At 48.2% G+C, this 20,645-nt stretch overlaps 1 protein-coding gene across 2 annotated transcripts; it reads left to right on the forward strand.

Annotated features, from left to right (window-relative positions):
- Nucleotides 1-1,817: 1,817 nt before the first annotated feature.
- Nucleotides 1,818-19,896, forward strand: LOC125986899 (potassium voltage-gated channel subfamily KQT member 4). Of its 2 annotated transcripts, XM_049750833.1 has the most exons (14): nt 1,818-2,149; nt 9,397-9,487; nt 10,028-10,154; nt 10,229-10,404; nt 10,807-10,929; nt 11,020-11,130; nt 11,205-11,300; nt 11,368-11,456; nt 12,204-12,347; nt 16,850-17,082; nt 17,170-17,269; nt 17,971-18,102; nt 18,167-18,305; nt 18,406-19,896. In XM_049750833.1, the coding sequence occupies exons 1-14, from the start codon at nt 1,818-1,820 to the stop codon at nt 18,610-18,612; spliced, it is 2,100 nt and encodes a 699-aa protein (XP_049606790.1). In that variant the 3' UTR covers nt 18,613-19,896. The 2 variants fall into 2 exon arrangements, with proteins under 2 accessions (XP_049606790.1, XP_049606791.1); XM_049750834.1 differs by lacking the exon at nt 12,204-12,347.
- Nucleotides 19,897-20,645: the final 749 nt, after the last annotated feature.

Here is a 20,645-nt window from a genome sequence, read left to right on the forward strand (position 1 = left end):
TATCCCCCCAAAAAAGATCAACACTGCAACTGCGGCTTAGTTTCATTGGTCTTCTGTGTTGCAACCAAGCCTCATGTAGTACAGTATGTCTGTGTGTGTTGTACTACCCCCTGGTGGCCAAAGAGTGCACACCAGATGCCCACTGACGTCATGATGCACATATGCCTACATTTTTGCTGGGTTATAATCCTGAAGAGTCTTGTTTATCCTCATGCAAACATGTTTTTGTTGGTGTTTGTGTGGCATTTGTATTCAGTTCAAAGGGCAGAAGAGATTTTGAGAGATTAGCCACATCAAACTCCACGCCACGAGCCAACCCTGGCAAGATTTTAAATCCGGATTTGTGACTCGTGAGGCATTCCAGCTGCATTCTCACACGTCGGCTCAGTCGACGTAGGTGCCGGACCTGCCGTTAACATTGGCGTTGCTCTGGAACGCCTCATAAAAAAAACTTTTATTGTGCTGTTAGATTGCAGGATCTGCGGCGCGGCCTTTGTCCATGTCACCTTTTGGTGGTCAGATAACAAAGGCTGGGGGGCAGGGCGTACGCCATGCATTCCCACTTGACAGGTGATCTCGATGGCGCCCGGTTGTGCATTTAGGTCTTGCGAGGAGGCTGTTGTTGTACTCTGTGCCCTACCACCACCAGCACTCCCAAGCCAGGCACACAGCACCTGTCTCTGTTGCTTCTGCGACGCCCCCTCCGCTCACAATGACTTTCTGCGGAGCAAAGGTGAAGGAAATGTTCCTCAGATTAGAATAGAAGCCGCTGCTTGGCACTCTGCGGACATTGTAAAGTGCATGAGATAAGTTGCTCCACTGATAATTTACGATCTATGATTAGTCAATGGTGACATTGGTGTTCAAAGCCAGTTTAACTTAAGTACCTGAAATTTGATTGACATGGATAGACCCACAAAATCATAAAAGGCCATTTACTATAAAAACAACAAAAAAAACACACAGAAGTTCAGCCATTTTGGTTTGGCTCAGTAGCACAACCAAGAGCAGCTGTTAACTAAAAGTTTAAAGAAGCCACAGACAACAGCGAAAGTCTGACATTTTCTTTGGAAGAAACCATTTCGTCTGTTTGAGGCATCCTTGAAAACTTCAGTGTGTGAAGGTCTGCTCCCCTTGACATTGATAAAACTGACCCCCAAGCCCCCCACCCCTTCTCCACACTTAAAAAGCATGCACGACATCTGTCCCGTGTGAAGTAACATGTTGAAACAAACCCCAACACCACATACACACACGCACGCACACGTGCACGCACACGCGCGCGCGCACACACACGCACACACACACGCACGCACACACGCACACACAATCCCTCGTACCAGAGACCGCAAAAAAAAAGCGGTATAGAAAATGGATGGATGGATGAAAACGTAAACGGAAATATTAGAAATGTGTTATTAAGGTGCAGTCACTTAATTTCTTAATCTTATTTTAATTACTCAAATTGAGTCGTAGTTTCTTTTACTGACTTTAGTGCGAGTGCATAACGACGCGCGCACTCCACCGGGCAGGCGGAGCAACGATAGGCTGACGTGCGCGCAACCCTCCCTTCTCCACCTGGTCTGGACTCGCTCAAAGTGGACGGAAGCGCGCGCCACTATCTCCAAACCAGCAAGCAAGCAGGCATCATGAAGTCTGCAGGTCGCGCCACGCTTGTCCGGACGCTTCCCTTGGCGACTGTAACTTGACTCAAGTCGTTCAAGCAAGGGAACAAAAACAAACCTCCACGCGTGCTTTTGTGTTTTGGGTGCGGAGTGTTCTCGGATGGAGCCCAACTTTGCGCCCCTGAGACGTTGATGTTGGGGAGTCCGTCCAACAACGGCGGCGTCCGAATGCTGGCGCCGCCGCCGCCGCCGCCACCGCCATCGCCGCCACCGGGCGCCGGTGACGAGCGACGCGTCGAGTTCGTGGCGCTCACCGCCGTGCACACGGAGCGCAGCGAGCCGTCCACCCCAGAGCGCATCTTGCCGTCGCACCGCACTGGGCTGCTGGGTACGCCGTTGCCCGGACCCCCGGGGCCCCGGGCCAGCGCGTCCCAGACCAGCAAGCGCTTCCGCAAGCTGCAAAACTACTTGTATAACATTCTGGAACGACCACGGGGATGGGCCTTCATCTACCACGTCTTCATGTGAGTATAGTCTCCTTTTTACACACTTAAGAAGCGAGAAAAAAAAGAAAAAAGTCCAATCACGTGCAGTATGACGTTTCTTCCAATTACCCAGGCAGCATCCCAGCCATGCATCATCTCCGCAGGATCTCCGCTCTTCAATTTCCACTATGAAATCACGTGGGGAAATTTGAGACATTAAAATCAATCCATTCCGATAGAATTGATGAGGCTAAGAAATCATGCAGCCCCTCACAACATAGCATAGAAACCTTTCTTTGGGTACGCAAAAGTACGAACGCACGTCAGGTTGCAAATTTGTCCACTGGTCAAGACGCAGATTTTGTCCTTTAATTATTTTGGTGTGAAGCTATGATGGGAGGCCGCTTAAAACCAAACCCTTTCCATAGTTAGAAGCAAAGTTTTCAATCTAACTAGAAGCCAAAGATTGAATTTAACCCCAGAAAATCCAATTGGCCTTCGTAGCCTAGATGGTCACTGTTGACATTCACAAAATCAGGACCTTGCTAAGCGTGAGCACGATAAAGTCGTTTTTAAATGTCCTTGTCAAATGAAGAACGCTGCGTCAGCATGGACATCAAGCGCCTGGCGAAAGTCAAACTTCACTTGCCACTTATTTGTAAAGTGTGTCAGCTAGCGTTGCATTGTCAGGCCGGGGCAACAGTTGTCCTTTGGCACATGACACGCATGGACCCATATGCCGCCCACGTATGCCGTGAGCAGCTGCCGCTGCCGCGCTGATGCCACCACCCAGGGAAATCCCGGACTTTGTTTTTTGCGAGCCCGCCGGGATCCGGTTTCACATGCCGGGGAAGCGCATATTGAGAGTCCTATTATGTTGGGTCAGAACCACAAGTTGGGGGGGGGTTCATAGCAAAGCCCGCTTAAAGCGGCTTTGAGCTTTGCTAATTGAATTGCTCCCGTGGAGGAGTGCAGCACTATCTTCAGCCATCCATTTGCAGTGAGGCGTCTAGGAACTAATTTTGTCTAAACGGTTGATTTGGGAAAGATTGGCAAATGCAACATGATCAGCAGTGATGTCATGGCATCTACTTTGCCAATTAGAGCTCAGCAGTTCTAAATTCCAAAACGATGAGCTGGGCTTTGTTTTTCAACACACAAAGATGGTTGCACTACAATGGATATAAAACTCAAGCAATTAAAAACGGTAAAAATAAAATTGTTCCAAACATCCAATCAGAATGTCATCTGCTAAACCACACTATGGTTTTCCCAAATCTGTCTACATGTGTCGGGTTGTGTTTCTCCACTTGAGTGGCAGTAAAATCCGCACGCATATTTGAAGAGATCACTTGAAGTCCACTTAAAAAGTGTTTCCGACATTTCGGCCCAGTCTTATGGTACGCTGGCTATAAAAAGTCTACACACCCCTCCTTTTTAAATGAATCAACTGCAGGATACCCTCCAACTAAACTTTAGGTGTTCTGGTCGGCTTTTTAATTGACTTTTAAAATGTATCAGCCATAATCATGCTAAAAGAATGTTTGACATGATTTCATTTGTTTCATGAACAATGGGTGCGCAGACTTTTTATGCAAGTTGAATGGCCCCAAATATCAGGAAGACACGAGGTTCTCTTGAGGGATGGTCAATGTTTGCCTTCACCTTTGACCCTTCACCCAGGGCCGCATATAGCGCGTCACATGAACCCATCATTCTGCCCGCCTCGTTCCTTGAGACTTCATGCTAAATCCGTCCCAACTAAACAAAAAAAGTGCTCCTGTGGATGAGAAGCCAGCCGTGATCTTGTGAGTGATAAGTGATTGATTGACAGGCGTAAATAGAGTGTCCATGAATTATTAATTGGGGCGAGTTACGCAGTTCAACTCTTAATAATTTTTATAGCAATTTTCTACCTCGGCGCCGTGTTAACACGTGCGACGGTTTGTTCCTGGTTCTCGGCGTGATCGTGTCGTCTAGTCGTTGAAAAACTACCGGATGATAGTTAACGTCTCCTCCAATGCAATCGCGCAAAGTAAGTCGCTGTCAGTCTTTGGAAAACATCCCCTGTCACCTTTTATGGCCTACGCTCCCTCCAGCTACCGTGTGTGTGTGTTTAGGAAAGCTTGAGGCCAAAGTCGCCGTATTTATAGATGAACTGGGAGAAAGTCTTAACAGAAGCCTCCGTGCACGCTTACTCGCAACTGCGGCGGCGTGCAAAAACATTCTAAATGTTGCTGGCGGGCACAAATAGAAAAGAATGCTTTCCCTTTTTGTTACAGAAACGTGCTCGTAAAATCATATAAATAATCACAAATCAACTAATAAATGAGTAAACAAATAGTAATAGTAATAGTAAACATAGAAATCTAGTATTAAATAAAATAGGAGTAAGGTTATAAAAAAAAAATCAAAATTCACAGGCAGGATGATGATGTCTCGAAATGACTTTTTTTTGTTTAATTTGGTGCTTTTATGCATTTTCAAGTGGCCATATTTTAATTTGATGTGTTGAAGTCTGCGGCTGATGTAAATTCTGCTCCATTAACGATCCTTTATGAGCCCCGTGCCTTTAGCTGCTCGCTGGCTGGCTCTTCCTGGATCTCTCATTAGCCGGGCTTCCCACTCTAATTGACCCGCCGTTCTCCCTCCCAGACTACCTCGCCGCCTCACGCTGGTTTTAACTCTGTGACAAGTAAAACAGACACGCTCCACAAAGGTACGTTTCAGTTAGCGCCCCCCTGCCTAAAAAAATACGATACATGTTCCCGCACCCGTCGAGTCCGTCTTCCACCAGGATTAAAGGCGGCCATGAAGGGATCTTCCGCCGGCTAATGAATGGCTACGTGAAATAGGAGTAAAATTTTCCAGGGACGCCAACATTGCCGAGTAGCCACGCTGTTGACGTGTCGGCATGCTCCGCCCCCGCGCGTCTTCTGCCTTCATTTCTCCTTTCTGGGCTAAAACGTGTCTAGGAGAGACCTCGACCTTCTCGCAAGGCGAGGTGCCTAATACTTGCAAGTCCAAGATTTAAAAAGGAGGTGGCAGTTCTGGCTTGGATGATCAGCATTCCCCAAGCTATTTCTCGATCCGACAGCTCTCAGCCGTTGTGGGAGTTCTGTCCCCCTTCCCGCTGCCCGTGTTTTGGTTCTCACACGGCTTTAAATCAGCCCCCCCACCACCCACGTCATTGCTAAAGCCGCGACGGTGACAAGTCGGGAACAGACGAAACATTTTGACAAGGAACGATGACTGGATTGTTTACGCAAGGGATGAGTCGTTCGCCACCTGTGCCACTTCAGACCCGTTTAGGTGGCACTGCTTAAGTGTCGTGTCTGCAGCTGGATGATATGACAATCCAGTTGCAGCGACAGGCCCAGGCGCAAGATGGCCTTTGTGACCCGTTTAGTGATATTAAGCCTCAGCGGAGGTCTTCAACGTGCTGCTGCCGTGTTTGTTGTTGTTTCTACTGCTCTGCTCACAGGGTGACACGAACCACACGCAGCCCCGCATATGCGCTCGTATTAGTTGATATTGCCGTGAAAAGCGTCCTGTGCTGTATTCCTGTGTCAGCATCTTTGTCACACACGCTCACGAGAACCTCCATTAGAGCACGTGCGTGCGTGCGTTTTTTTTCCCATCAGCTTCCATCAAGAGGCGGCGTCCGTCTTGCTGGCCTTTTAGAGACGTTTGCGCATCCTGCGAAGGCAAAGGCCTTGGTCCAGGCGCCTGGGCCGCTTTTGCACCCACGTGCTTAAGTGTTGTTGAGATGGTCTTAATTTATGGTGGCGCTCACTGTAAACACGGCAGGAAGCGGCACCATGACGACCGGCCTCAAACACAATCACAACGCACCGGGACGGGATTTATAAGGCCTGCCTGCTGCATGCGTGTCTGTCTGTCTATCTGTGTGTGTGTGTGTGATTGGAAGTGTGTCTCTGTGAGTGAGAGTGCGTTTGAGAAAGTGTGTGAGAATGAGAGTGTCTTTCTGCATGTGTTTGAGTATGTGCATGTGTGTGTGTGTGTGTGCGCGTGTGTGTGCACGTGTGCGCATGTGTGCGCGTGTGTGTGTCTCCAGAGCGGCAAGTGCACATTGGGTAAATGTGCGTGCGTCGACGCATGTGTGCGTTCATCCTGCAAAGTGTCAAGAGAAAATGTTAACGACCAGTCGTAATTAAGCACGCTAAAAAATGCCCAATTTGCACAAGGACGCAATCATCGTTTCCATTTCAGTTGCCGTCAGACAATAATTCATTGTTAAAAAGCACAAAGATTTAAATTATTTTAAGGATAAAAGATAGAGTTGATGTTTTTGTTTGCAACATTAGCTCTGATGCTAAAGCTAACAGCACAGTGACCCGCCGTGACCTCTTGGCCTATGCGCATGGCCTTGAATGAGCTCTTCCATTTTGCAGCATGTGTGCAAAAGAAGCTTCGTTTGCAGCAGTTGGAGAGCTGCGTGAGCTCGCAATGAAACGCTTCCTCACACACGCAAGCTATCATACGAATGTCGGCGACAAAGCTGAAAGTGTCCCTGACATTTGTCCGCGGCCAATTACCGGGGGGACCGCCCGCCGCTGACATTTTAAACGGCACCATCGCGCAACATCTGACAAAACAACAGCGACGGCCTTTTTAACGCACAAAGGTTTCTGCAGTTAGTGGTGCTTCTGCAAAGCCCCTTTCACGTAGTTTCCACTCAACAGAAGCCCCTCCCACCCACGGCGTAAACTTGTCTGGCGGACTGCCATTTTGTTTCCGTGCCTTTCCACACCACCGCGAACTAATTGGCTGTCTGTTAGCATGTGTTGACCACGCCGCGATGCCAAACGCCCATGTTGTGCGTTCTCCTGCAAATAAATCATTAATCAGCGTTCATGGGAGCTCCCAGGAAAACCTTTTTTTTTTTTAAGTCATGTCAGCTAACAAACACAGCACCACCCTTTCACCTCCTCCTCCTACTTCCTCTCCATCTTCCTGGGAGACGAAGGGGGCTGCTCCAGCACTTGCTTACTCAGCAACCTTAAAAAAAGCACTTAACGTCTCATAACTTTTGTTAGTGTGGTAATTTTTCCCTTTGCTTTTGTTTTTTGTGCAGTTTGGAAAGTCACCTTGATTTGACGCAAATGTGCAGTAGCATTGTTGTGTGGCGCTACGGACAGCACCAAGCAGCTGAAAACGGGACGGGGCCCGCAATCCCTTTTCACCCACGCACACATGTATGCAGACCGCGGTCCTTCCTCCTTGCTTGGGCCTCTCGCGTCTTTAGCGCAGTCATCATTCACACTTAATTGAATCAAATTGGGGGTAACGTGAGAGTTGCGGCAAAATGACGATAAAAGCCGCCTCGCCCCCTTCCTCGCCGGCATGGTGTCCATTAAGTAATCAGGTAGCCAAATTGCATTTGCAAAGCTTTGTTGTGGGGAATCACACTCCTCAGCCTCCCTGGTAAGGTCTATTCAGGGGTGCTGGAGAGGAGGGTCCGTCGGGAGGTCGAACCTCGGATTCAGGAGGAGCAGTTTGGCTTTCGTCCTGGCCGTGGAACAGTGGACCAGCTCTACACCCTCGGCAGGATCCTCGAGGGTGCATGGGAGTTCGCCCAACCAGTCCACATGTGTTTTGTGGACTTGGAGAAGGCGTTCGACCGTGTCCCTCGGGAGGTTCTGTGGAGGGTGCTTCGGGAGTGCGGGGTGCCGAGCCAACTGATAAGGGCGGTTCGGTCCCTGTATCACCGATGCCAGAGTCTGGTCCGCATTTCCGGCAGTAAGTCGGATTCGTTCCCAGTGAGGGTTGGACTCCGCCAAGGCTGCCCTTTGTCACCGATTCTGTTCATAATTTTTATGGACAGAATTTCTAGGCGCAGCCGAAGCGTTGAGGGGGTCCGGTTTGGGGACCTCAGCATCGCGTCTCTGCTTTTTGCAGATGACGTGGTGCTGTTGGCTTCTTCAGGCCGTGATCTCCAGCTCTTGCTGGAACGGTTCGCAGCCGAGTGTGAAGCGGTCGGGATGAGGGTCAGCACCTCCAAATCCGAGTCCATGGTCCTCGATCGGAAAAGGGTGGAATGCCCTCTCCGGATCGGGGATGAGATCCTGCCCCAAGTGGAGGAGTTCAAGTATCTTGGAGTCTTGTTCACGAGTGAGGGGAGGATGGAGCGTGAGATCGACAGGCAGATCGGTGCAGCGTCGGCAGTCATGCGGACTCTGTACCGGTCCGTCATGGTGAAGAGAGAGCTGAGCCAAAAGGCAAAGCTCTCAATTTACCAGTCGATTTACGCTCCTACCCTCACCTATGGTCACGAGCTATGGGTCGTGACCGAAAGAACGGGATCTCGGATACAAGCGGCCGAAATGAGTTTTCTCCGCAGGATGTCCGGGCTCTCCCTTAGAGATAGGGTGAGAAGCTCGGTCATCCGGGAGAGACTCGGAGTAGAGTCGCTACTCCTCCACGTTGAGAGGAGCCAGATGAGGTGGCTCGGGCATCTTATCAGGATGCCTCCTGGACGCCTCCCTGGGGAGGTGTTCCGGGCATGTCCCACCGGTAGGAGACCCCGGGGACAACCCAGGACGCGCTGGAGACACTATGTCTCTCAGCTGGCCCTCCTAAAGCTGCTGCCCCCGCGACCCGACCCCGGATAAGCGGAAGAAGATGGATGGATGGATGGATGGATGGATGGATGGATGGATGGATGGATGGATGGATGGATGGATGGATGGATGGATGGATGGATGGATGGATGGATGGATGGATGGATGGATGGATGGATGGATGGATGGATGGATGGATGGAAGCTTTGTTGTCAAACTTCACAGCCTTCACGTTGCTTTGCAAAGTCGACAATGTGCAGATCAAATCAGAGCAGAACGCAAGATGATAAACAAATAAACAAGCTCCAAAATAACCCAAATGATCATTTATTTTTTAGTTTTATCTTTGGTGTGTGTTTTTTGCGGTGCTGTTGTGTGCACTCGTACTTTACTTGCGTTTGCTGCTGCCAGCTGGCTGGAACGCAAACTTTCCACTCCGGCAGCGACCTTCCTGCAAACTTCATCCGAGGGATAAATAAGTGTCGGGATGAAAAAAAAAAAAGCTCTCAGCTGCTGTCTCGTTGTTTACGCTAACGCGAGCGAGCCGCCAAGTAGACCGCGTAATGGAAGCAAAATTTATGCCCTGTTTTAGTCTCCACCTGAAGTGGCCACTACTTCATTCAAGCACTTTGAACACCGACGACGGTGTTGACGATGATGACGATGATGACAAAAATGCTGTGGGTGTCTTGTGTGTTTCAGTTTTCTGCTGGTTTTCAGCTGCTTGGTGCTGTCCGTCTTCTCCACCATCCCTGAACACCAAAGGGTCGCCAACCAGGGCCTTTTCATACTGGTAACACCCAAGCCCAGACACACACACCTACACAGACGCACACGCACACACACATGCACACACACGCACACACACGCTCACACACGGGTTTCCTCTCGCACTTGAAAAAATATGTTTTATGTTTAATGGTGTAGAACTCGTGATTGAGCGCAGTTGCAAGATTAAAAGCTTAACATCTGAAAGTGCTTGAAAAGCGCTTGAAGTTCACCTTAAAGAAGGTAAAGAAGGTGTGCGCACACACACACACATTGTGTAGCGTGGTCATTGTTTGCAGAGCGCCGACTAAGCAGCGCGGGGGATTCAGGTGCTGTTGAGCAAGCAGGAAATGGCAGAGCCCGTCTGCTAATCCTAATCGCTATCCCATAATAATCTTCGCTGCCATGATGCGAGCTCTTGATGGCAAGCAGCCTCCCCTCCGGCGACCCTTACCCGCTCGGCCACCTCTCGCGCATGCCGCGCTCCACCCTTTCTTGTCTACTGATTGTATTTTGGGCCGAGCCAGTGTGCATGCTGACTCTGCCAGGCTGTCTTGTTTGGCAGGAGTTTGTGATGATCGTGGTGTTTGGCCTGGAGTACTTCATCAGGATCTGGGCGGCGGGTTGCTGTTGCCGATATCGCGGCTGGCAGGGCCGGCTGCGCTTCGCCCGCAAGCCCTTCTGCGTCATCGGTGGGTCAGCCGGAGGCGGAATCTTCCAGGCCCCTCTTCGGGTTGCCCTTTTGATGTCTTCTTCTGTTTGGCAGACTTCATCGTGTTTGTGGCGTCGCTGGCGGTGATTGCGGCAGGCACGCAGGGCAACATCTTTGCCACGTCGGCGCTGCGCAGCATGCGCTTCCTGCAGATCCTGCGCATGGTGCGCATGGACCGGCGGGGGGGCACCTGGAAGCTGCTGGGATCCGTCGTTTACGCTCACAGCAAGGTGACCACTTGTGATACTGGGGCCATGGTGATGATGCCGCGTAAACACCAGCAATTGGCATGTCCATGAAAAAGGACGCCGCCGTTAGCATTAGCATTAAGCGAGCAGACTCAAGATTTTGACAGGAGTGATCGGGAACGCAAATGCTGACGGTAACGATTACGGCCTTCTCCGAGCTTCCTAATGGTCACTTAATGGGATGAAAGCTGAAGAATAAGCCACTGGTGGCCCTTCCGTTATTACCGCGGCCAAAGTCCAGCAGAAGGCTCGTTTGGCGACCGGTGTTTGTGCTGATGAAGAGGAAGGCATGTTGGAAAATGATGAGCTTGGCGTTCCGACGCCGATGATGGATGGATGGATGGTGGCACGCGCTGACTTTGCGTGCATGGCTCGATCCGGCAGGAGCTGTTCACGGCGTGGTACATTGGCTTCCTGGTGCTCATCTTCGCCTCCTTCCTGGTCTACCAGGCCGAGAAGGACAACACCGACTTCAGCAACTACGCAGACTCCCTCTGGTGGGGCATTGTGAGTAGTGCGGCCGGCTTTTGGAGGAAGTCAAGAGTTCAGAAATGGTAATATATGTACTTGCTATGCATGTTTGTGTTTTTCACGTAGATCACGTTGACCACCATCGGTTACGGCGACAAGATCCCCCGCACGTGGCAGGGTCGTCTGCTGGCGGCCGGCTTTGCTCTCCTGGGCGTATCCTTCTTTGCCCTGCCTGCTGTCAGTCATGACGATGATTATTTGCCCTCCACCCCTCGCTCTTATTTATTCATATTTTTTTTTATTTTTTTTAGGGAATTCTGGGCTCGGGCTTTGCCTTGAAAGTTCAGGAGGAGCACCGCCAGAAGCACTTTGAGAAGCGCCGCATGCCAGCCGCGAACCTCATCCAGGTAGCAGCTGCAAAAGCGTGACGTGGGTAGGACTCGGCGTGTAAACACATGTGTGACGCCCATGCAGGCGGCGTGGCGTCTGTACTCGACCGATGCCAAGCACTCGTACCTGACAGCCACCTGGTACTTCTACGACAGCATGCTACCTTCCTTCAGGTAACGAGCGCCATTCGGCCCGGCCGGCCGGCTCGCCACCGCTCGCTCGCGTGTTTCGGACGCGCACGTGTTGTAGCGTTAGCTGCCGCGTTCGTGCAGACACATGCGCACACACACACACACACACACACACACACACACGCACACACACACACACACACACACACACACACACACACACACGCACGCACACACACACACACACACACACACACATGCACACTGTAGTGCACAAACACAGTCCATCCCCCCTGACTTTTAATGATCTTCCTCATAACGGTGAATTATCTCCCTTATTTGATTCAGTTTGATTTACTTTCTGACATTCTGCCCCCCCTTTGCCATTAATTTCATTAATTTGCTGAAAAAGAGAGTGAGCGCAGAGAAACACGGCAAATATGTATGCAGTGCAACCACCAAGGTCCACCAAGACGCAAAAAAACAAAAATTAGGCTTTAGCTTAAGATGTTGGGTCACCACCGTGTGAATTCCAAATTTTGAATTAAGATTTGTTAACGTGACTTTTTGTCAATGTTTACGTATTGCGCAACTGGCGTGCCTTGTGGTTCCACTGTAGGTGTCTTCTCTGTTGTGCATCTTCCTTTGAGCCTGATTGTGGCCTCTTTTGATTTTGCCTTCAGCCTTCCCTGTCGTTTTTTTTTTTTTAAATTATTGTTTTTTTTTAGTTTGTTTGTCATTATGTTGAATTTGTCATGTTTTATGTTTATTTGTGCACGTGGCCGTCAGAGAACTGACGCTACTGTACAGTCACCTCCAGCGGCAGCGGAACGCCAGCAAGAAGGCGCCGCCGCCGCCATACAGCGCCAACTTCCACCACACGCAGTTGTCAGGGCTGCGGCCCTACAGCGCCCCCTATATGTCGGGGGACAGGTATGCACCTCGCACCGTTGCCCATGTGACAGGGAAACACACACTCGCACACTACACACCCGAGCTTGTGTTGCTGTGCGTCTAACGGCGATGTAACGCACTAACTGTGTTGACTAGACGCTGCAAAAAACGAGCTTAAAAAAAAAAACAAAAAAAGGAATCAAATGAGGAATTAAAGCATAATTGGCTGCCAAAAGAACTCGGGCAGAGTTATGACTTGTTACTCCAAATTATTAGTTTTTGCAGTGTCGCTGCGTTGTCTCCCGTCTTTGTGTTCTTCATCATCATCAACCTCACTCTTTTCACTTTTCTCCCCTTTTGTTGTCTTTGTGGCCACCACCATGACACCCACCCAAATGCTTGCCTCCTTGTCGTGTCCTCAGGAGGCCAGAAGCGCCGTGCAGGTTTGTGCTTCATGTCCTCAGCCTCCATTTTGGTGCGCCGGGCCTTGGAGCGTTCTGCTTGCCCAATTTGCAGTGGTTGAAGATTGCGTGATAGCCTCAAATATTGCTGGCGGGTTGGAGGAATTGTTGTTGTTAATGGATATACTCTGGAGGTGTCGCGCATGACCAGACCCCCCCCCCCCAAAAAAAAAAAAAACTGCCGTTTGGAGTGCAGTTATTGGACAAAACATTAGATACATCTTTTTAGAATAGATTATTAAATTAGATTGTAAAAGTAGCAGGTATGCCCAATGTAGTGTCCAATCAGTGTGCATTTGGCAGTTTTAAGGCTATTTGGAATATTTAGACCACCCCCCTGTCCCTCACTTGCCACTTCACCTGCACCCCCTCCCCTCCACACAGCCCTCCACCCACCCTCCTCACCCTCTCTGCCATGTGTGTCTCCTCCTCCAGTCAAGTCCTCGCAAAAAAGCGAGGTCTCTTCCGGAGTCGTGCCGGACACAAGCAGAGGTATCTGTGCGTGGCCTGTGCCCCATACACCTTTGACCTTTAACATTCACACGCCTTGCCTGTTGTACCCTTTTGGCGGACCAGATGTGTCAGTCTCAATTTGCGGAGAAAATCAGGCCTGAATGTGGAAATGATGAGCGATGAAGACTTGTAGTATGACATTATAGTATATGATTAGACGCAATAACAAAATAGCAAACATGATTACTTGATTGAAATTGTTATACTAATAAATAAAAATATACCGTAATTGCCGGACTATAAACCGCACCGGATTATAAGCCGCACCAGCTAAAATTTAGGGATATTTCATTTTTTTTCTTACATAAACCGCACCGGACTATAAGCCGCACGTGCACACGAGTTTTTTACAAAGAAAGACAGTACATAGAAAGCCTTTTTAACGTTTTAATAACATACTTGAACATGTCTTTCTTAACATTGCCTGTGATGCAGCAGTAGTACCGCAGCAACGTGGAAGTGTGCACGCGAGTTATTAGCCAAGAAAGACTGGACACAGAAAGTTTTTTTAAAGCTTTAATAACATACCTTAACATTTCTTTCCAAACACTGCCTGTGACGCGGCAGTAATACCGTAGCAACACGGAAGTAACACAGCAGCAACACAGCAGCAACACGGTAGCACAGCACAAACAGGGCTGGTTAAAAAAAACATACCAGTAAAAGTAAAAAAAGAGCCGTCTTCATCTTCCTCCTGTGCACTGAAACTATCGAAGTCTTCCTCCTTAGTGTCCGATTGGAATAGTGTTAGATATCCTTCGCCTCGCACTTTCTCAGTCTCTCTTTCGTCGTCGGTTTTATGCATTTCTTCGAGTGTGAAGAGGTTCTGTTCATGGTAATCTTATTCATGCACGAAGCGCTAAATTATAACTAGCGAGCGACACGTATTGCTTAAAAGCGGCATCATATGCATTTCTTTTATCACCCATAATGAGTTTGTGTATAAAAGCTTCCTGTCTTTGTGTGAATGTGGGTGTGTGCGTGATGCGCGAGACGATCACGTCTTCTTCGGCGCATTATCTCTTCTTCGTCTGTCTCGCTCTTACTTCCTGCTAGAGCGCCCCCTGGAGACCGGAGGCTGTAGAAATCCATAAGTACGCTCCAGAGTAGACACAAGATAATGTCATCAACATCGACTGTCTTTGGCTTAAAAGCGGCATCATATGCATTTCTTTTGTCCCCCATGATGACGGTTTGTGTATAAAGGCTTCCTTTCAGTAATGTCCGTCTTGATCGCGTGATGCGCGAAATGTAAACACAAACTAGCGCGTCTTCTTCGGCGCATTGTCTCTTCTTCGCCTGTCCCGCTCTTGCTTCCTGCTAGAGCGCCCCCTGGAGGCCGGAGGCCGTAAAAATCCATAAGTACGCCACGCATTATGCATTAAAAGTTCACATTCATTACAACTTGTTTTTGGTGAGCAAAATGTCAGAAGAATTGAATTTAAATGCTGATTGATTGGGTTTTAATACAATGCAGATTACTTCACTGGTTTCTTTTATATCAAACAAGTTGTTATCAAACAACTCGTTTGATTTAAAAGAAACCAGTGAAGTGATTAAAAAAAAGGAAAAACAAGATGAACTTAGTACAATTACAATGCAAATTGTCCAAACAGCGCCACTGCTTTGTGTGATCTCTGAGTGATATGGCAGAGTAAGAGAAAGGGTTCAGAGCACAGGTGTCAAACTCAAGGCCCGGGGGCCAGATACGGCCCGCCACATCATTCTATGTGGCCCGCGAAGACAAATTGTGCATCAAATTCGTGTGTCATTACTAGAATTGCAAATTGTCTTCACTTTTAATAATAGCTTTTTTTTTAAAATATTTGACCAGTTTTTACTCGTCTGATTTGAACACGAGTTATTTGTCAGTTTGTTTTGTAGCTTTTACTGCATATAATAGTGTTAAGAATAAAAGTGATCAAGTCATCACAAAAATCTCGAAACAAATCTTATATAAGCCGCACCTGACTATAAGCCCCAGGGTCCAAAATTTTGGAAAAAAGTCGCGGCTTATAGTCCGGAAATTACGGTATGTGTATTTAATTCACCAATCTAAATGAAATATCATTTTATCCCAAAAATTCAATTTATTTAAACATTCACTAAATAGTATTGTTTTTACATTCAATTACAATAAAAATACATATTTTAAGTATGTTTTAATAAATGTACTTTTTTCAAACATTTACTAAATGGTTTAGTTTTTACATTCAATTACAATAAAAATAAATATTTTAAGTATGGTTTAATAAATGTAAATTTAAAACATATCTAATTATATGAACATATATTTTTTAAATTCTTTAGTTTCAATAGAAAATAAAACAAAAAATTGACAACAATTTACAAATCTATGCAGTGAAGAACAACAAATTTCAATCCCTTTTTGATGAAATAATATTTCCACATCCACAAGGCTTTTGCACGTTGAGACAAAATCACACTGATCTCTGGTCCGTGAACGTGGAACTCAAACAAATAATCTTTTAACGCGCTGACTTTGTTTTGTGTCGGCTCGCCGCCACCACTCTTAAATAATTAAGCAGCGAAAGCTTCAACGTATAAAACGCATGTGCTGAACCCGCGCGTGTGTGTGCTGTTTTTCAAGCGTGACCGGTCCGGCATGTCTAATAGGAAGCCGGCCTGCATGACGTATAAATCATTCAGCATGCCTCACTTTTCTTTCTTTATTATTTACAAGCTCTTAAGTGCGCTAATGTTTCCCTTTGCATGGACATTTGCCACCAAAAATCATCTCAACGTCCACCAGGCCCTTGCCCACACCAACGCGGGAGCAAACTTAACATTCTGTAATTGTATGTAAAAAAAAAAAAAAAAAAGATTGCCCCCAAAACACTGGCATTGGATCAGGGGGGTGTAGACTTTTGCTAATGCCGAACCTGCATTTGTGTGGCCATGTTCTGAATCATCATGCACTGCCTTTCACAGCCCACTGGTGAAAATTGCCGGCGAGCGTATCGCGGTTTCATCCAATAAAACACGCGCCTCTGCGAAAAGGCGTGTCGCTAATGGACGGCTGCGTGATGGCGCTTTTGGAATGTCGCGACGGTGCGTTTTTGTTCACCGCTTTTATTGCAAGCGTGCGTGTGTTTGCTTGTGTGCACTTTGAAGTGGATTTAGATGCCTAATCTCTCCTGCCATGGGATTAAGGGAGCGGCTTTTTGTATTCTTGACGGCATTTTCTTGAGTCATGGTATAAGATCAGTCACCCATTGCCGTGGCAACACTTTTTGGATGACGTGCTCTGTGCTCGGCTTCTTGCTTGCCAGCATTCCCAGTTTGTAACCCAACTTTTATCCCTTTTATTAGACGCATGGACGTTCCCATCCCAACGGGACCAAAAAAAACAATCGTGAGCTGTGACGAAACAAGTCTGAAAATTCAAGTCCAGTCGAATTAACACGAACATGTTGAAATGGTTGAAGTGGCGGCTGTCTTGCACCCTGCTCTTTGCAGCATGGGCCCAGCGATGCAGAAAGGGGGGGGGGGGGGGCACCTCCGTGCTAAACCCAGCTAACTCCTTCTCGCCCTGTCGCTCCCCAGCAGTAAACTCGGCTTCCGGGACAGGATCCGGATGAACAACTCCCGCTCAGCGCAGGTGATCCGCGGCAAGGCCTTGTCGCCCCAGGCGCCGGGTCCGGCCGTGAGGCGCTCGCCCAGCCAGGAGAACGTCCCCGACGCGGCCAGCCCCGGGAAGGTGCAGAAGAGCTGGAGCTTCAATGACCGCACTCGCTTCCGTACCTCGCTGCGGCTCAAAGCCCGGCCCCCCGTAGATGGTAGGTGCATCCGTCGCCGGCGCCACCGGTGCCCCCGGTGCCCCCGCCTCTCCTTCCTTCACCTCGCTTTCATGCGTCCCCATGCAGTCGAGGTACCGGGTGAGGACGGCGTGGAGGACAGAGGCTACTGCGACGTGGCCATGGACGAGGTCATTCCCGCCGTCAAGACGCTCATTCGAGCCGTCAGGTTAGTCAAAAGAAGCCTCCACCCAAGACAATTCTCATCGGTCTCATCGACCGATTTTAGTCCGGCCTCGCCTTGAAATAAGTCGTGCATTCTGTGTATGTGTTTTTTCGGTCCTTCCGCCCTTCTTGCCGACGGTCCATTTTCCCGGCATTTCTGCGTGTTTTACATTTCAAAGCGTCAGCGGGTAGACGAGTGCTTGGTCACTCGAGTCGCAAGCTGCCCTTTGCTGAATTGCAAAATAAATTGAGAAAGTCAAAAGCAAGCTGACTGGCGCAAGGTTCTCTTTTCATCTGGTCGATCGGGTTGTCATTTGCTGCAAATATGTCTACTCACAAGAGCTCAAGTTTCTTCCCCAAATTATTATTTTTTTGCCTGTCAGACGTGTCCATGAAGGTCTATTGTCTTCTCTTGAAGTGTCCGTTAGTAGCCGCGATGGTGGCCGTTTCCCGACTTGCTGACGCGGCAAATCCTGATGAGCTAAATGTCTCATCTTCATCGTCAGAACATCTGCGCTTGGCCCTTTTTGATGAGCCTGTTTGTGAATGATAAGGTCATTGGAGACTCTAATTAATCTTCGGCGGCGGGGCTTTTATTGTTCACTCGTGAGTTGGTGGGGGCGGGGGGTGGGGTGGGGTGGAGGGGGGGTGTAATGTGTCAGGAAGCGCCCAACGAACGTTTTCTCTTTGCCTGCGTGTCGGCAGGATTTTGAAGTTCCTGGTGGCCAAGAGGAAGTTCAAGGAGACGCTGCGTCCATATGACGTCAAAGACGTCATCGAGCAGTACTCGGCGGGACACCTGGACATGCTAGGCCGCATTAAGAGCCTGCAGATGCGGTAGGCTGCGAGGAGGAAGAAAAGAGAAGATGAGTTTGAGGAATGTGCGTCCCCTCTCGTCCAGGGTGGACCAGATCATCGGGCGAGGCGCCGTCCAGGCTGACAAGAAGGCACGCCCGGAAAAGGGCGAAAAGACACCGCTGGAACTGGACTCCCTGGACGAGCTCAGTATGATGGGACGCGTGGTCAAAGTGGAGAAACAGGTACAAGAAATCAAATGCCTCTCCTCAAGGTTGTCTGCATCATGATATGTATGCAAGGGAAAGAATGGCGGAACATAGGTCTGCTTGGCTCCTTGTCCAGATTCAGTCCATCGAAAACAAGCTGGACCTTTTGCTCAACTTGTACTCGACGTGCCTGAAGAAAGGCTCGTCTTCGCAGCTGACGCTGTCCTCGCTGCTGCTGGACGCTGAGATGACGTCGGACTACCACAGCCCGACCGACCAAAGAGACCTCTTCCCCTCAGCCAACACGCTCTCGCAGTCCGACAGCGCCGCCCTGGAGTCCTAGCCGGACCTTTATTTTTTTTTTGGGGGGGGGGGTCTGAGAGCCAGGCGTGCACCCCACTTGTCCCTCAATGTACACTGAACAGGAATCACACAGGTAAGGTCTCCAGCTGAATAGCAGCAAAACAAAAATCCTCTTTTCAGGATACTGTGATGAATGTAAGGCTCTAAAAAAAAAAAATGATGGCACCATGTTTGGCATTATGCACGCACACCGGAGCCATGTTTGCATATTTGTGGCATCCGAGAACGATGTTGCATGTGGTAAGACGAATGCGCTTGTCAGGGCGGTGCTTGTTAGGGTGACGCGTGCCTTCAGTCGCGCCGACTCCGTCTTCTTTCGAAGGACCCACACATGGACGTAATTCTGTGTTGTAAATATAAAGGAAATTTAAAAAAGGCAAAAAATGAAGATAGCACAAGTGACTTGTCCAATTGATTGTTGAAGGTAGCCCTGCACTGTTAACTATCAGGATCCAATCAAACAACTCTAAATTCTTCGTAAATGCCACAACCAATTACGGTATAGTTGCTGCATATTTTGCTTATTGGACCTTGATTATTTGATTTTATTGATACTGAATGTGGATTAATGAATTAAAAACGTGCATTTATGCTAACAAACATTACTTTGCATAAACTCAGATTTTGGCAAATTAATTCTCCCTGATAACTATTTCAGGTATTTTTTTTTTATTGTCTTCATTTACTTAAGAGAAAAATGGGCATTGTTCCACACCCGCAGTTGAGTCAATCAATACCCATAGCTTTTATATTTTATTTGATTGGATCTCGTACTGTCCAAGCAAGTGTGCCTCATGAAATGGACGTGACCAATCCTGACACAGCGCATGGCGCATCTACCTCTGAGGCCACTGGAGGGCGCAAAAAGCGTACGAGAGCGAGCGAGCAATTGCCCACCTAAATACATTAGCATGTCTGTCTGTCTGTCTGTCTTTTTTTCTTTTTTTCTTTCTCTGCACGTTTGATCGCTCATTACATCACCCCCCCCGCCCCACCACCATCGCTGACTGGCCGCCAATTTGACATTCCAGCTCCACAGTCCTTCCAATAGTGATCACACCGATTAAAGCAATAAAATGCTAAGCTAGTGATGCTAAACTAGCGATGCTAAGCTAGTGATGCTACGCTACGACAGTCTTCCACCTTCTTCCAGCGATGTCGCCCATTTCCACACTGATGATGATGATGATGTGCATCTGCCGAAAGTAGAATTAGCTCACGTCTTATTAATTTATTTGTTTCAATAAAAGATCTTTGGAATCTATGCTGTAAACGCCTTCAACTTGATTGTTTTGTATTTTATTCCCAGTTTCCCCTTCCAAAAAATTCAGTTTTCTTCTTTTCACAATTCCAATTTCAACACGCATTCCTACTCTTCAAGGCTTCAAAAACTCTACATTCTCATAAAAAATGCTACCAAATATTCACTACAAATTCTTAAGGCACAGACAATCATAAACAGATTAAATTTTTTCCCATTTGGAATCATTCAGCACATTCAGTTCACCTTCGGAACTATTCATTGTAAAAATTCCCACATACAATTTTTTTTTCTCTATAATTTCTACATTTCTTAATTGATTCAAACCATTCCAACTTTAAACTGTTTACCAACGGCAAAAATGGTCCCTCTTGCATGGAGTGTTGCAGCTCAAGGCCATCAAATTGGTAAATTGACCAGCTCACGCACATCTAAATTTGCTCGTCAGCGTGAGGTCGCTGAACTTGATTGTCTGTGGCAGGATGGACGGCAACGAGAGGGCCGCCTCGCATACTTGAATGCGGAGGTTGTTTCATTTGAAGCTCCTCACAGGTTGGTGAACCCCGAGGCAGGGTTTCATCTGTCCTCCTTCTCGTGTGTCCTTTAAATGATGAACGGACCGTCATCGACTGAAATTGGTTACGCGGCCGATTTTTGATTTCCAGTTGTTTTTGTTCCCTCTTCTTGTATAAGAGCGCAGCTAATCAGGCGCCGCGTGTACGAGCACTTGGCATTGCCACTATTGACGGTTC

The sequence above is a fragment of the Syngnathus scovelli genome, chromosome 19 (genome assembly GCF_024217435.2).
Source record: "Syngnathus scovelli strain Florida chromosome 19, RoL_Ssco_1.2, whole genome shotgun sequence".
Taxonomy (NCBI): Eukaryota; Metazoa; Chordata; class Actinopteri; order Syngnathiformes; family Syngnathidae; genus Syngnathus; species Syngnathus scovelli.

Bases quoted from the DNA above. Each gene is read 5' to 3' on its own strand.
- LOC125986899 (XM_049750833.1), top strand. From the start codon at position 1,818: ATGTTGGGGAGTCCGTCCAACAACGGCGGCGTCCGAATGCTGGCGCCG. The intron at 17,270-17,970 runs GTTAGTCAAAAG...GCGTGTCGGCAG, and splicing joins ACGCTCATTCGAGCCGTCAG to GATTTTGAAGTTCCTGGTGG. The intron at 18,103-18,166 runs GTAGGCTGCGAG...CCTCTCGTCCAG, and splicing joins ATTAAGAGCCTGCAGATGCG to GGTGGACCAGATCATCGGGC.